This window comes from Lagopus muta, chromosome 3 (genome assembly GCF_023343835.1).
Source record: "Lagopus muta isolate bLagMut1 chromosome 3, bLagMut1 primary, whole genome shotgun sequence".
In the NCBI taxonomy this organism is placed as follows: Eukaryota; Metazoa; Chordata; class Aves; order Galliformes; family Phasianidae; genus Lagopus; species Lagopus muta.
Window position 1 is genome coordinate 84852804 of NC_064435.1, and position 15262 is coordinate 84868065.

A 15262-nucleotide genomic window follows, 5' to 3' on the forward strand; every position below is an offset into this window, starting at 1 on the left:
TCATAACTGAAGAAGCTTTGGACTATGCAGGATGCACAGCCTAGCATCAGTCTAACTGCTCTGTGTAAATGGAATAGCCTACAAAGCTATTACAAGGAGAGAGCAAAGTTAAAACAGTGTTGATTGCATTTGAAAGTTCCAACTTAAAAAGCAGTAAACTAGGAAATAAACTTTTTCTGGAAGGGGAGATTGCCTCTTGAGGCATTCCAACTAAATAGAGACAAGCACTTGGAAAATGGTGTGTAGTGCAGAAAACAATCGTACAATCTTCGATCAGCAGGGAAGGACAAAGTAAGCAGGACAGTTTGGTTTTGGTTTTCCTCCCATTTAAAAGTCATTTGCTCTTAAAACTGAAGAACAGTAATTTCAGATACACATGTTCAGATTCTCGGCTGGTGTAAATGTCTACAGATGTCCCAATATACATAGCCAGCAGTCTGTCCTGTTATTGCAGGTAAACTTTATTTCACCACTGGCTTCTATTTCCCACCTACAGAGCAGGAGAAAGTCCTCTAAAAACTCAAGCTTATGGAGCAGCACCATTCTTCTATAGGCTTTTAGGTGGCTTAGTCTTTTTGGCATATGTGACTGCAAGCTTTTATGGTGCAAATAATGACAGGAAAAGGACTGTGAATATATATGCAAAGCTTACATTCAGGGAGCTGGATTGTTTTCTTTCATGCTTAAAAATCTCAGACTTTATTCTCAATTAAATCAGCAGAGTTCTCTGACACCAGCTGGGTGATACTGCCTTTGTCTGCAGGAACAAAGAATGTGGCCCAGAGAGCTATAATACTATTTTAAAGATGCTAATTCCTTCCAACAATGGTAGAGATGCTCTTATCCCCTTATAGCATTGTCTGAAGGAATAGAACCTAACTGCAGTGCAGAGATTTTGTAGGACTTAAGCTCAGTGCAAAGGCTAGAAGTGCTGCTTTACCAGTCTGTCAATTTCTGTATGTATATGTAAACATATACAGGAATCCAGTACAAAGTTTTATGCCATCTAATGAATAACTGTAGTAGATAAAAAACAAAGCTTGCCATAGCTAATCTGCTGCCTTACAAGTGGGGGCTTGCTGAAGTACATAGCAAATGAATTGTCTATTAGAGATAGAGGCCACAGCTACATCCTGAACTAAAACACCCAGGCTACATGACTGCTCTCTGAAATCTCAGCAGATTTCTGTAAGGTTTTTTTCCTTTGTCTTATTTTAAGTAGGAACAAGCCAGTCCAGGTCCTTGGCAGTTCAGTGTTCCATACCAACATTCCAGGCTATGCTGTTTTTAGCTTTTTTTTTTTTTTTTCCTTTAACAAATATTTTCTTTTGCCCCTAGCATGTTTGTAAGGTTGGTAGCAACATAACTTGTATTGTTTGATTTTGCTTACTTGTTAAACTGATGTAAATTGTTCCAGGACTAGATGATCCTAGCAGTCTTTTCCAAACTTAGTGATTCGATGATTCTAACCACAGGCTTGGTCTAACAAGGAATTTCATTCTCACCTGCCAAATGTACCATCACAGAGGCTCAGTAATGTCTGGAGGAAAGAAGTGAATAAAGTGTGCTAATGGCTAAATGACAACTAGAAATGCCAAGTGCCTAGTGAATCCTGCAAGAATTGTTATTCCCCAGCTCTGTCTTTCATGAACATGTCCCAGATGTGTCGTGTTTGCAGCAGAGAGGCAGGCTCCTTCTGTCGATTTGTACTGAAGTCTTATTACCAAAGGATTTTAAACCTCAGATCAAGCAGAAATTTAATTGAGCACGTCGAGAGCATTGCCCAGCAGACCTCTCTATTTGCACTGAGTTCTCATGCAGACGTGCCCACAGGGTGAATTCAACGTAAGGAAAGTATGCCATGTTGCCTTCCTGTATCCATGTCTGGTTGTAATCAGAAGGGGTTCTGGAGAAGCCACTGAAAAGACTTTTGACTTTGCACTGTAGAAATTGTTACTGTTCCGAATTTCCGATGGCATGATTCCAGCTCTAAGGGTACAACTCATTTCCTCATCCATTAGAAAGCTGTTCCTAAAATTCCTTCAGCAATCACACTTTGCTACAGTATAAGGATGATGAGTTGTAACATGACATGCTGTAATAACTGAAATTACCTTACTAGGTCTAGATGTCTTATTAAAGGCAGTAATAAATATCCACTTGAATTCATCATATGGACAGGCAGTTTCTAAAAAAAACTCTAAGAAGTTGGGTAGCCTATAGCAGGCTGCACTTTTAAGCACTTTTCATGCTCTCAGACTCATCTAACTCCAAATTAACTAACTGGGGATAGGAAATAGCTGCCACTCAGAGAGTAAAAAGTAGGTAGATAGTGCTTGAAGCAGTTCCTCAGTAACTTTTTTCCCTCCTGCCAGATGAAGGAGATATTTGCCTCCCACGTGAGTGCCCAGGGGTGGGTTTTGCACATCTGTCCTGCCCCATGCTCTCTCCCTTGGAGTCCCACTGGCAGCTTTGGTCACCTGGACTTCTACTGTTTGAATTGAGGAACATGAATAGCAGGGATTTTTCTGAGTTCTGGTTGCAGACATCTACCAAACCCGTTCCAGAACTGTAAATGTGCAGAGATCCTCTGGGAGAAGTGTTGGATCCACTTTCCTTTCACGAGGAGATCTGGGCCTCCAGAAACTACAACTAAGAATTTATCCTCTCCTTGCTGTTGAGAATTTGGTGTAGCACCAAGGCAATTAACATGAGCCTGAACTCCCCCTGAGGTTTTCTGCAGAGATAGAGTTGTAGCCTGAATGAATGGAAGATATTACAGATTTACTTGTAAAGAGGAGGCAAAGCTCTGCTTTTCCTGCCTTCTCTCAAATAGCATTATTCTCCCTGTTCCCCAGAGCTGTTCACTGCTTCCTGTCCCCCCACTGTCAGTAGTCTTTCATTGGCTACAAAACTAAAATTCTTGTAGCAGTAGAAACAACCAAAGTGAAGAGATGTGGCTGTTTCTTAAAATCCATGCAATAGTCTGAAGTCTTTGTTCCTGTTAAATTCCTCCTCCAGTACAGCTTAAAGCCTCTATTCATGGGAGGGCAAGCTGGAGCCTCTCCAGGAAGTGTCTTGCTGATAAGTATTTTCTATAATGGACCTCCCCTCACCTGCATCAGGACAGGATGTTTGAAATAATGAGTTGTGTGGCAAAGCAGAGGGAGGTGAAAGGAAGGGGGAAAAAAGGTCAGAAAGCAGTAAAGGTTAGCTGCTAATTTGGATAAACAGCATTTATAGTCAGAGGGAAAAGAGCTTTGGGGCATTTAAGTCACCTCCTGCTCCTATGTCTTAGCACAAGAGGTGAGGAGCAAAGAGGTGAGGAGGTTGTTAGCACTGCTAGTTAGAGTCTGTCATTTTTCACTTTGGTTTCTTCCATAAATAACGATTGTAACATTTTAATGAGGTAACAAAGCAAGCAGTGAAGAGACAGGGTAACAAGCTTTGTTGTGTCTGAAGTAGAGCAAAGTCAGCATTTCACATTTGGCTAAATCCCAAGATCAGACTGACAAGATTGGCTTTTCCTGAACTTAACTTTACTTGGTGACAGTGCTTTAGTTTGCTTCATATCCCATGCTGAGAACAAAAGGGTTTGAGTTAAAACTTCCCTTGAAAACTAGCTTAATATCAAAACTTGTAATGTGCCCATATTTATCTCTTGTGATACAAAACATCCAGAGGAACACTTGGCCTCCCATGACAACAGTTTCTGTTCACATTCACACTAAAATAACGTGGTGACTTGCCACTGAATTGGCATTCTCCCACAACTCACAAATGTTCACAAATGGATGAACAGGAATGTATATGCCGAGGTGGTACACCCAGACAAGACACACATGGACATCCTGCTAATTTTAGCAGTGGTAAGGAAAAAAACAACACTCTTTGTCATACTTGTAAAAAATGCCAATCCTCATGCCATCTTTTTAAGAAAACGTCTGCCTTAAATACCTCCCTCTGGTGCCCCTGGAAAGTTCCCAGATGTCCCAGTGTCCCTAAGGTCTGACTGAACTTATAGGGAGCCACAGGGTGAGCACAGAGAGAGACCCCTTTTCCCCTGCTTGGAACAGCACTTCTTGCTGTAAGCAATTGCATCATGTCCTTGAATGTGTCCTTTTCCTGTAACTTTCAAACACTCTTGGTTCTTCCTATCTGCTAGAAGAAGCAGAGCTCATTTCAGATGTGGTCCATGAAGGATTGTGTAGCATGAAGTAATTTTGATCCAAGAGACCGTAACTCACAGGTCATTAAAATAAATGCCAAGGTGAGCTCTCAGGTGAGCTGTGCCCTTGTCACAAACTGACACTGAATGGACACTTACAGAGTGTTCTGCAAAGCTGTCTGCCAGCTACTGCTGCCCTTAAGATTTAAGGGTGCTCTGCATAATGCAGACGTATGGAAAGAGCTTAGCAGTTCACAAGAAGCCTCTGTAATGGTATGAGAAAGAGGCAGGGCAGTTTGTTAACAGTACAAATAATGAAGCTTTTATTGCTGTCTTAAAATAATTGTCCTTTTCTCCCCATTTATTATGATTGGATCTGTGCTTTGGCTTAATATATTGAATATTTGTGTATGTGTGCTTATGTATGCAAATATATGTAGATTTATGGCTGTACATTAGCTGTTGGATATAAGGACAGTATTTCAGCCAGAGCACTGGCACAGGAACAGTGCATCTCATGGCAGCTCAGAGCTCTGCCATGGGGTCCTGGGTCACCCTGAGCTGGTCTTTCAACTTCACTTGCCCCAGCTGCTCAGCAGGGATGGGGACACAAACCACCACTGTAGTGGGATGTACAATACCTGTCATTGCAGTGGTGTTGCAGTAGTTGTATGTTTCCAAAGCAAAGTCAGGGTATCTAAAAACAATATGCAGTTTTAGAGGAAGAGAACCAGCTTTTAGTCTGTGTTACATTTAGGTGCCACCTAAGAATGAAAAAAGCACATTAACACCAAAGTTTCACAATGGGCTTGTGATGCTGTAGCATTCTTGACACCAGCCAGGCATCAGGTTGGCACAGCATGGTGCAGTGGATCAGCAGTCATCTGCCCTCTCCTCTGTAGAACTTGTTTATCTCTAAAATGGATACAAACACGAGAGTCAGCTGGTAACAGTTGACAGAAGCTGCAAAATAGAGCCAGTCGTTTTCTGGAAGGCTTCTTCCAGCTTGCAAGGTTTATAGGAATTCCTTTTTCACTTGGTGCCATTCAGAGACACAGAGTTAAGCTGATAGATTTCATTTTTTGCTGATGTCACCATACTGCATGTCATAAAACATTTTATTTGAAAGAATAGTCCAAGTATCAGCTGTGCTGTGTCCTGAAATGTTAAAAGCTGAAAATGGTACAGATAATACTGGTGATTCACCCTTTATTCAAGCTGCTGGGTAAAAAAAAAAGATGATAGAAGTAAAGATGGAGTCTCACACTCTTATCTTTGCAATATTTGGCTGTAGTTGCATCATTATTTCAGTATAAAGATCTTCTCTATCCCCACTGTCCGGGCATAGATTAAAAAAAAAGAAACTGAAAGAAAAATTCTGCTGTGTTGTTTTGTTAGCAGTGCATCAGTGCTAACAAAGCTGCCAAGCTCCCAGTAGCAGGACTGCTAGAAAAACTAGTGATTTGGAATCACATTCCAGATGAGTTGTGGATCAGAGAGAAGCCTCTCTGAGGCTTATGACTTGAGAGACAATATATGAACCAAGCTACAACTTGATGGATGCTGCCCTAGGCAAAGGCACGACATGGCAGTAGAGGTGTGTGGTTGGTTACACCTCTTTTTGTGATTTCTTTCTCTTCTCTGGGCAATAATGTCTCAGCTGCAGCCAGGATGGGTAGAACAGGGTTCCTGTTGTCCTGAAGCAGCTCACTGGGGTATCAGTTCAGCTTTGCAGCCTTTCTACAGGTGATGTCTGAACCCACTTTGTGAGTGGTGAGGACTGTCTGCGTCAGTAGAGCAGCACCACTGTCACCTCCAGTAGCACCGCTTTCTTATAAAAGAGAAGAGAGAAGCAGGCATCCTCCAGGGATGATCCAAGGAGAGTCACACAGGGATTTAAGTGCAGAGGTGGGATGGGATGGGGTGCAGTCCTACCCCGGCAGTGTGTTGCTCTAAGGAGGTGGGGCTTCTTTCCTGTGATCTCGCAGATTTTTCATCCTCCTCTCAGCATCCCCTCTGGTTTGAATGCTAATTCTCCCTGGGAGGTGAAGTGAAAGGTACTGAGATGCTTAATTTGGGAGGTAGGTGGAACTGCACGTCAGGATCCAGGAGCCTGAGCTCCTTTGCAGAAAAGAGTCTCAAGCATTTTATGAAGTACTTAACTTTTCACTGGTCACAAGAGTGAGGTATTGCAAAGCCCACTTATTTTTAGTGAGTGGTAATAGCATGAGATACTGTCTAGCTAAATGTTAGCAGTTTATGGTTATTTTTCCTGATGATATAATTGTTACAGGTGTTTCACAAATGGAGGATTAGCAGCTAATGCACATCCACATGCACACACCTGTTGTGGCTTCTTCACTAACAGTCATATAATTCCACTTGAGATTAACCAGCAAGCTGAGCATCCAAGGAGAACTGATCCCAAAATGCAGATACCTGTCCTTGCCCATGTAAGCGGCCATTCCATACATGGAATACCAGAGATTGACTGGCTGCTCTCTCTGCTGAGAAGTTTGAAAGAAGTGGCTTTGGAACATTGAAGAGTCTTTCCTGACGTGATACAGTCCACCCTTGCAATTTGTTATTTGGCTTGTAGTATGCAGTGTAAGCTGCTGAAGTCAAATATGCTGTGGCATAAAATTGAGCTGCAGCGCTCAGTGAAACATTCAGCAAGCAATAGTCATCATCCTGCCCACCATGTCTGGAGGATAAGGGCAGGACTGTAGAATGTCAGGATGGTAAGGAAAGTTGTTTGTCACCTTTTGCAACTAACTCAAGGCAGGATCCACCCTGTTCCTGTGCATAGCCGTTCCCTGGCAGCACTAAAGCATCCACAACAGCTCAAGACAAGGGATCATGTGGGAGAGTGTGAGGTTATAAGGTCTTCATCTCCTCATGAGGCATCACTGTGCCAGCTGTCTTTGTTGTGTTGCATCCAATTTCTGCCAGGGATCGGGGGCTTCTTCCATGGCTGCTTCCCAAACAACAGTGTTCCGCTCCAGCAGCAAGGTGGCATAACAAACAAGGTGCTGTAGCAAGCAACAAGGTATCTATCTCCCAGGTAGCAGGTCTGTGAAAGTCCAGTAAAAACAACAGTCCTGGTGATGTTTGAATTCTCCTATTATCACAATGGTGGCTGTAGTAAAACTGATCCCCAGGCAGCACTCTGCAGGGAAGAAGTGAAGTTCTGATGTCTTTTTCCACCGCTTCTTCAACCATGCAGCTGAGTCAGAGGCCCACGGTAGAGGAGCTGCGTGAGAGGAAGATCCTCATCCGCTTCAGTGACTACGTGGAGGTGGCCGATGCGCAGGACTATGACAGGAGGGCAGACAAACCCTGGACGCGACTCACGGCTGCCGACAAAGTAAGTGGAGTGACCTGGGGAGAGCCATGACCTGAACAGCTAGAGCATGTCATGGTCAGCAGCACCCCTCAGGTCCCACAGCCACCAGGGAGGAAACATCAGAGCTCTCTTCCCAGTTCACCAGGTTTGTTGGTTTGAGTTATACACCTTTGGCAAGAAGGCTCCTGTGTGTGTGGAAACACAGCAGCGTTACATCATTTAAAAAGAGTAAGACCCTTGGAAGAGAAGCCTTGATGGTAGCCCTGTGTTATTTGTTCATTGATTTGGGGTTTGCTGCAGAATTCTGCCAGCTGAGAATGCGCACAAGCATTTCTCCACAAGACAGACCTTACAGAGCAGCACCTGCCAGAACTGAGCAGGCCTGGCTGTAAGAATGCCAGCAGGTCAAATTGGCAAAAGCACCTCCATCCCACCAAGGCCACGTTACTTTTCTGTAGGGGTTGAGACAGGTGTGATTCTTCAGGATATCTGCTCCCTCCCACACAGTAATGTAACCACTGAGCAGAGGCTTCATGAGCCCTGCAGATGAAAAACAGCTGTATATTTGGTAATAAGTGCACTGTCCTCTGAAATCCAGTTCTGGCTCCATGAAGCAGCGTCTCTGGTGTCAGCACTGGTGGCAGAGAGGTTAAATCGCTGTCAAATGGTCAAAGTCACATCCTGAGGGTCTTATGGTGAAGAAGAATTTAAATGCTTTATGGCAGTTGTAAGAAGAGAGGGCTCTGAGCCTGGTAGGTGGCTGCTGTGCCTTGAATTCACTCTGTGATGCCCTTGTAATTTTGAAGACATTCAGGTACCTGGATTTAAGCCCTGCATATGTCTTTGCTGACGGCCTGATGCAGTGATGGAGGCCACACCATGATATCCAGTGTTTAAAGGAGCTGGAATTCTGGCTGTGACAGTCACCTGTGGTGCTCTTGGTTTGCTTCATAGAGGAAAGGACAGACAGTTTTACTTAGTTAATTTGTTTAATTGTGAAGTTTTATAACCACTACTTTTCTCCTCAGTAGAGGCCCTTTTCAGCTTAGCTTTCGGTAACTTTCATGTAGTATAAACTGATCTGATCAAAAAAAATCTTTTTCTGGACAGTCCCCAGACCATAATATAGGGCATTAAATTTGCTTTTCCCATTTTACATCACCATATTGGCTAAATCAGTTGGCTGAAGTCTTGTCCTATCTATCTATTGGGAGTTACATTCTCCCAATAAGTGAGGGAAGGAATAAATTTCTAATCAGTTCTTCTGTCTTTGAGAGACCTCTGCACTGAATGGAAGGTGTGGAAATACCTCATCAGGGAAGAGAAGATGAAGTGACCAGAGAGGTCTTTTCTCACCCCATGTCTGTGGAAAGAACAATTATCAAGTATCTCTATGAAACATAGCCTGTTAAAGAGTTCAGTATGAAAGAGAAGTACTTTGAGGTCACTTTTCCTTCTTTATAACACATGTGCGAGTCAGTACACAAATCAGAAGACTCATTTTTCTCTAAACAAACCTTTTTTTTCAGCAAAGCAGGAGAAAAAAATAATTGTCCTCCCAGTATCAATGCCCCTTCTGGCATATCATTCATGTTTGGGTCATCTGGGAAGTGTTCTAATTCCTGCCATTCAGATCACCTTCTTTTCCCTACCACTACCTTCTGTTGAGAAAAAAAAAAAAAGAAAAAGTCAAATTGGAACCCAATGCCACAGAACCTGACGAGCTACAGCATCCTATAACAGATTATAACTGACTGTTGGAGGAAGAAGGGCACTTCTGCATCTCCCCAGCAGCTGAGAGATGCAGGAGGTGATAGATTTCGAACCCAATGGGAGGTAGCAGGCCATTTGACCTTCTTCACAGTCACTTGAGCAGTAAATGGTCTGCTGAAGGTAGACCCTTGAGTTGGTGCATAATCATCTCTCTGCTCTGACAGACAGAGGCAGAGCAATGTAGAAAGAACACGAGAGGCTCGTTCTGTAGAACACACTCACAAGATCTGTCATGTAGGCCTTGTCCAGGCACAGGTCATTGGTGACCAGATCAGTGGTTGCTGTGGAAGCCCTGATGTGGGCTTGAGCTCTTTATCCTGGTTTAGACTCAGTCAAGAAAACGTTCTTGACAGCCACAAGTACCCATAATTGGAGTGGCCGTTTCCAGCCACTGAGGTTCCCAGCAGTGGCACACACCTCGGGCTCATGGGACCACTTGGCCACACTGGCACCTGGCATATCTGTTCCATATGCTCATGGGGAGGCCCACTTGTGTGCTACAAATATCACAGCACTGTCAGAAGCCTGCAACATGGGGCGAGGGCCATTTTAGCTGAGAGCCATTTCCACGAAGAAGCTGAGTCACTCAAAGTCAACCTTTCTTCTTCTTCTTCAGTATTCCCCTTCTCATCATTTTCTTTTCCCACGTGGACAAACCACAGCAGCTGAAGGTAACAGGTTTTCCTACTGAAGTTGACCCAACCACTTACTTAGGGTGAATTTGGATGGGTTTGGCATGTGGAACAATTGAGTCAGAACAGAGGATGGGAGCAAAGGAGCATGGCCTGAGGCAGAGAGAAGAGCAGGGAGCCAGGCCAGCCCCTTTCCCTCTCCAGTAAGCTCAGCCCCAGATTAGGTGGCTTCACCAGAGGGAATTTAGGACTGCATAAAGGGGAGAGACATTTCAGATGTAATTCTGGTGAGATCTACCAACGCTAAGTTTACTCATGGTCCAGCTCTGAAACAGAGCACAGGGTTTGAGAAGCTCTGGTGCATGATTTTTGTCTCATACTTACGCTAATTTGGATTCTGTGTATGAAAGTGTTTACATAATAAACTGAAATTGGCTTTTGTATCAGCACTGTCTGCATTTTCAAATTGATCCATCCCACTGAAGCATTTATTTCTTCCCTTTATGCAATTTAGAACATCTATCTCTTTTCCTTTTCACGTGTTGTTGTTTTTTCTCTCTAATAATGTTATTTATTTCACTTCTAATATATTGTTTTGAGAACAAAGTGAACTTATTTTGATTTCTGTCATTTATACATTTATGAGTTTATTTGTCCTTTGCAGGCAGCCATTCGTAAAGAGCTTAATGAATTTAAAAGCTCTGAAATGGAAGTTCATGAATTAAGTAGGCATCTAACAAGGTAAGTTCATTATTTTAAGGACAGCAATGAATACTGTTGTTTTCCACAAAATAGAAAACAGCAACCATTTCTCAAGCACCCTGTGAACTCATGACCCCACTTAGAATTACAGGCTGTCAAAGAAACACACTAATGAACGTGTGCTGCCCTATTACACGGCTGTATGCAGGCACACACCATTCACTGTGTAACCTTTTGTTTGAAATCATCGTGCTCTGGTGTCAGTTCTGCTGCTATCAAGGGTAAATAGCATTGAAGAGAAGGACAGGGAACTCTCACTGAGTAAGTACATAGAAAGGGATGAATGAGTGCACATTCTCAGTACTGTCATCTACATCTTGCATTGGCCATGCAGAAGGGGAATATTTACTCAGAACTGTACGTAGTGCCAAAGAGCAATGACATGAATAAGGTCTGGTTGTGAAGTGAGGGCTATTTCTCCAGTAAGAGAGGGTTTGTAGAAGTCTGGTGAAGAGACATGATCAGATTTTCATTTGAGCTGAATGTGTGATTACAACTCTATACATTCCATTTGAAAATCTGCAGTTCTAATGTATTTATGTTGACTGAAAAGGGAGCCACAAATATATGGAAAAAAACTGACGTTATTTTTTTTAATCTTGAAGCTTATTCTCAAGTTCCTTCATCAAAACAGAAAACATAGCTGAGTATTTTTTGCTGTTCACAGGACCATGGCTAAGCCAATGTATCTGAATGCACACAATTATTTGCCATCACTGGAGTCAGCACTGCACTGTGCCCTCCCTGTGTCCTGGTTTCAGCCCAGACAGAGCTGATAGCACACTGATGTATTCATCAGATGGGTGGTGGTCATAACAGTTGCAGTTAAGGTTTTGAAGAAAAATACAGAAAAGCTTAAGTGTATGGGAACTGCTGAATCACAGCCTGAACCTCTGATTGACCACCTGAGGCGAGCACTGAGTCAGCCACAGGAGCACAGGTGAAGGCAATTCAGCTGTGCTGCTCCTAGACCTATTTAAGAGCTGGCTGCCAGTGGGGAAGGATCTCTGCTGGAGATCTGCTCTGCTGGTGTTTTGTGAGTGAGCCCAGGATAGGGGTAAGCCTTCTGTTTATTCTCTTCTGTTATCATAGTCTGCTTTGCCAAACTCTCTTGTTTATTTTGTGACTATAACATCCTACTATTCTTTGATGATATGCTTAAGGAAAAATATTTTTTGTCCTAGGGGATTTTTTTAATGTATAAATTCTTTATTAAAATTCACCACACTTATAATGCATGTGTCCCTTGCTGTAACAACAACCTTGCACTTCCTGTCATGTGCTGCGATGATGCACTGGGGTTTGTAATGATGAAGTGCTGCTAAAGACAAGCAAGCAGCTGCCTTTGAGCCATGAGAGCTGGCCAGATCTGTCAGCTCCAGTGACTGAGGCTTTCAGGAACACCTGGCTCACTGAGCACATCTAACTTACAAGGGATGAGGCTGTTTAAGAGCAGATGTTGCTACAAGCAGTTGAGCTCCAGTAACTTCCTTGAGGCATTTTAGCATCCCACAAAACTACATGCTAGTTTAGTTTTTCCAGGAGGCCTCTTTACCTGCTTACCTTTTACAGGTTTCAGAGCAGTGTTTTGCTTCTTTTCCATTGCTAGGGTGAGTGGTTACCCTTGGAGTTATGCTCATTTATGTTTGACAGCTACCACATGGCTTTGACCCATTCAGGCCTGGGTCGGGCAAACTCACAGCTCCAATAGAAATTGGCACAAGTGTTTGAAGTTCAGCAGGACTTGCTGGTTTGGCAAATGGCCTCAGGAAATACACACTTGAAGGGAGCAGGCTGAAACAAAGGAGAGTAATTCCTTTAAATAAACTTAGATAAATCGCCATTATAAAATCATTAGCAAGGTAATGACCTATTCATGTCATTAAGCAGTGGCATAAGCTGGGCTGAGAGTGTCACTGCTGCTTTCCTAGTGGGACAGATTAATTAGTTCAAAAAAATCTCACATTCAAAAAGTCAAACCCTAAAAAAAAATGCATTTGCACAGCTGATGAAACAAGCCTCCTGCTGATGAGCTCTTGCAGAAATGGTGGCCTTTTCAGCCCTGTTCCTCTCTTCAGACCTACCAGAAACACAGAGAAGCTTCTGATAGATCTGAGTGCTAACTGCTAATGCCTGTGAGCTGCAAGTCTGGTGAGAACCAAGGAAGTTTCCATCTCTGTTCTAATTCTGCAGTGCCAACATGGTGATGTCAGTACTGCAGGAATCCAGCTGCATAATTTTGTAGCAATTAGATCTTTTTTTTTCCTTTTAATTTGTACCATATATGTGAAAATATTATCTTACTACTTCTCTCTTTTTCCCTCCCTTGCATTTTAGGTTTCACAGACCGTAGCAGTTAAATTCTACCTGAACTACTATGCTGTCTTCAAAACATAACAAAGAGGAACCATAAGTGCTGGTATAATTCACTTCCCTGTTATGTACAATGTAAATCTTATGAACTGCCTTTCTACAAAAAGAAAAAAAGTAGATGAATATTTAAAAATATAAAAGAAAATTGTATGTACATGTGATGGGTACTGCAGCATCATCAGACCTGCTGGCTCAAGCTTCAATTACAGAAAATACCCCTGGTGGGAATCGTGCCAAGATGCAGCATTTATGTGTAAGACTTTCCTGGCATGTGGATTTGCCATACGTGTTCAAGCCCAGCTGGTGGGGCATCCATTAGTTCACCTTCAGGTACCCTTCACCCTGGCAAGCCTCTGTCGTCAACCTGAGAGAGCCCTGAGATGGTATCCAGGGAACCACGGGCCTGGGTGAAGTCTCCAGTAGACCTGCACCTATGGCACTAAAGCACTTCCTTATACCAAACGCTCCTTTCAGTCTGCAAGCACCTTATGAGGACAGAGAAGAAGCAAAACTACTCTGTGGGCCGTTTCATCTGCAACCATCATCTGACTTGAAGCTGCTTGCTTGCCTACCCTGGAAAAGCATATGGCAACAGTTGGCTCCCAAGAAGAAAAAAGGACTCCCTATGTGGTCACTGCATGGTATTCTTTCAGGCTGTAGCTTGTTTTTATGCTCAAGCCTCATGATTGTGTGAGGGCCAACGCACCTCCAGCAGCAAGAAGGGCTGGGATTGCCACCTGTGCTGCAGAGGGCACACCATGGGAAAATTGGGGGCTGATGGGGGACAGTTATCCTCCCTATACCAGGTATAAAGAACTGATCCTAAACGTGTACTGAGAAAAGCATGACGGTGTGTCAACTAGCCTAACAAAGGAAGGCTGTTGCATTGGTATGGATGGTGGGACTCCTCACTGGTACGTGCAGCTGAAGCTTAAGGACAGAAATCCAGGGGCCTGTTGTTGTATTTTTGTTTTTACCGTAGAGGTTTAACATATGAACTGACCCAGTAGGGCACAGAGAGCTGGATGCTCTGGGCCTGGCTTACCTGCCTACTTGAGTGTGTGCTTAATGCTAAACAAGCATGCAGACAGTCTCACTGAAATCCAGACCAGGTCTCACAGGCTTCATTGAAGCTGAACACATTTAAGTGCTTTTCTGGATGTAGGCCAACACCTTTTAGATTCAAGTCCTTAACTAGTGCAATGCCAGTAAGCATGGGCGAACATTGCCTACGAGTCCTTTCTAGCTCTTGCAAGAAGCTATTACACTGTTTTGGGTCAGTGATCCAAAGTACAATAGCAACATTACTGTAAGTTCCAGATTATTACTTCAGGACACCTTTTCATTTCCATAATAGCTATTATGCTTAGAAGATTAGAGCAGAGAGGCCAGAGTTTAACTAAAGCACTGTTATTTCTGTTATTTTTTTCTTTTTCCCTTTCTGTCTTCCAGTATCTATCTATCCCTCTGTGCTCCCACTCTGCCTCCATGCTAAGCTTGCCCTTCACTGATCGTGGGCCAAGAGGCCTCTCTCTTGCATGAGCATTTTCTGGTCAATAGTGCATAGTGCCCAGCACTCCTGCCTCATCTCAGGCCTCAGTTTCATTCCTCTGGTGCAAAAGAACCTGCATACAGCCCATGGAAATGAACTCAGCCTGCCCAAACAACGCTCAGGCTCCGTTTGCGCTTAGTGGTACTCAGTACCTCACAGATGTGCTCCACTGGAGACAAGAGGCAGCATCTGAGAGCACTGATAGCCAGACAGGCGCTGCTTTGCAGTTATGTTCTTGAAAAGCTGGGGATCATGGTGGTTGAATTTAATCATACATATATGTAACAAGACTGCATCACAGGCTTTCAGAAAGGGGAAAAAAAGCCTCTAGGCTTTTAACCACGCAGCAGCAGGAAGGGGCTCTGCAGAATGGCTGAGGAGCAACCAACCCTCCTCTTCTCTGCCTATGGTGCCTATAGCACCATTGCTTCATGAGCCTAGAGGTTCGGTATGAATGGGAAGGAGAGCAGTGACAGAGATTGCAGGATGGAATAGGCTAGTGGGAGGGAAAGGAGATTTTTATTTTTTTAATTTGATTATTAAAATGAAGAGAAAAGAGGTAGAAGTAGCAGGCTGTTGTCAGTGCTAACGTCTACAGGGGAATGGGTAGTCTGTGGGCAACATCTCATACTGCTACTGACCCTGACAGCACCCAC

General features: G+C 43.4%; 1 protein-coding gene across 11 annotated transcripts in view; it reads left to right on the plus strand.

Annotated features, from left to right (window-relative positions):
* Window positions 1-15236, plus strand: part of PHACTR1 (phosphatase and actin regulator 1) — a 291827-nt gene extending 276591 nt beyond the window's left edge. For all 11 annotated transcript variants that reach the window (XM_048940524.1, XM_048940521.1, XM_048940525.1 and 8 more), the window contains 3 exons: window positions 7395-7535; window positions 10584-10660; window positions 13019-15236. In XM_048940524.1, the coding sequence (XP_048796481.1) occupies window positions 7395-7535; window positions 10584-10660; window positions 13019-13034 (234 nt within the window). In that variant the 3' untranslated portion in view covers window positions 13035-15236. The remainder of the gene's footprint in view (window positions 1-7394; window positions 7536-10583; window positions 10661-13018) is intronic.
* Window positions 15237-15262: the final 26 nt, after the last annotated feature.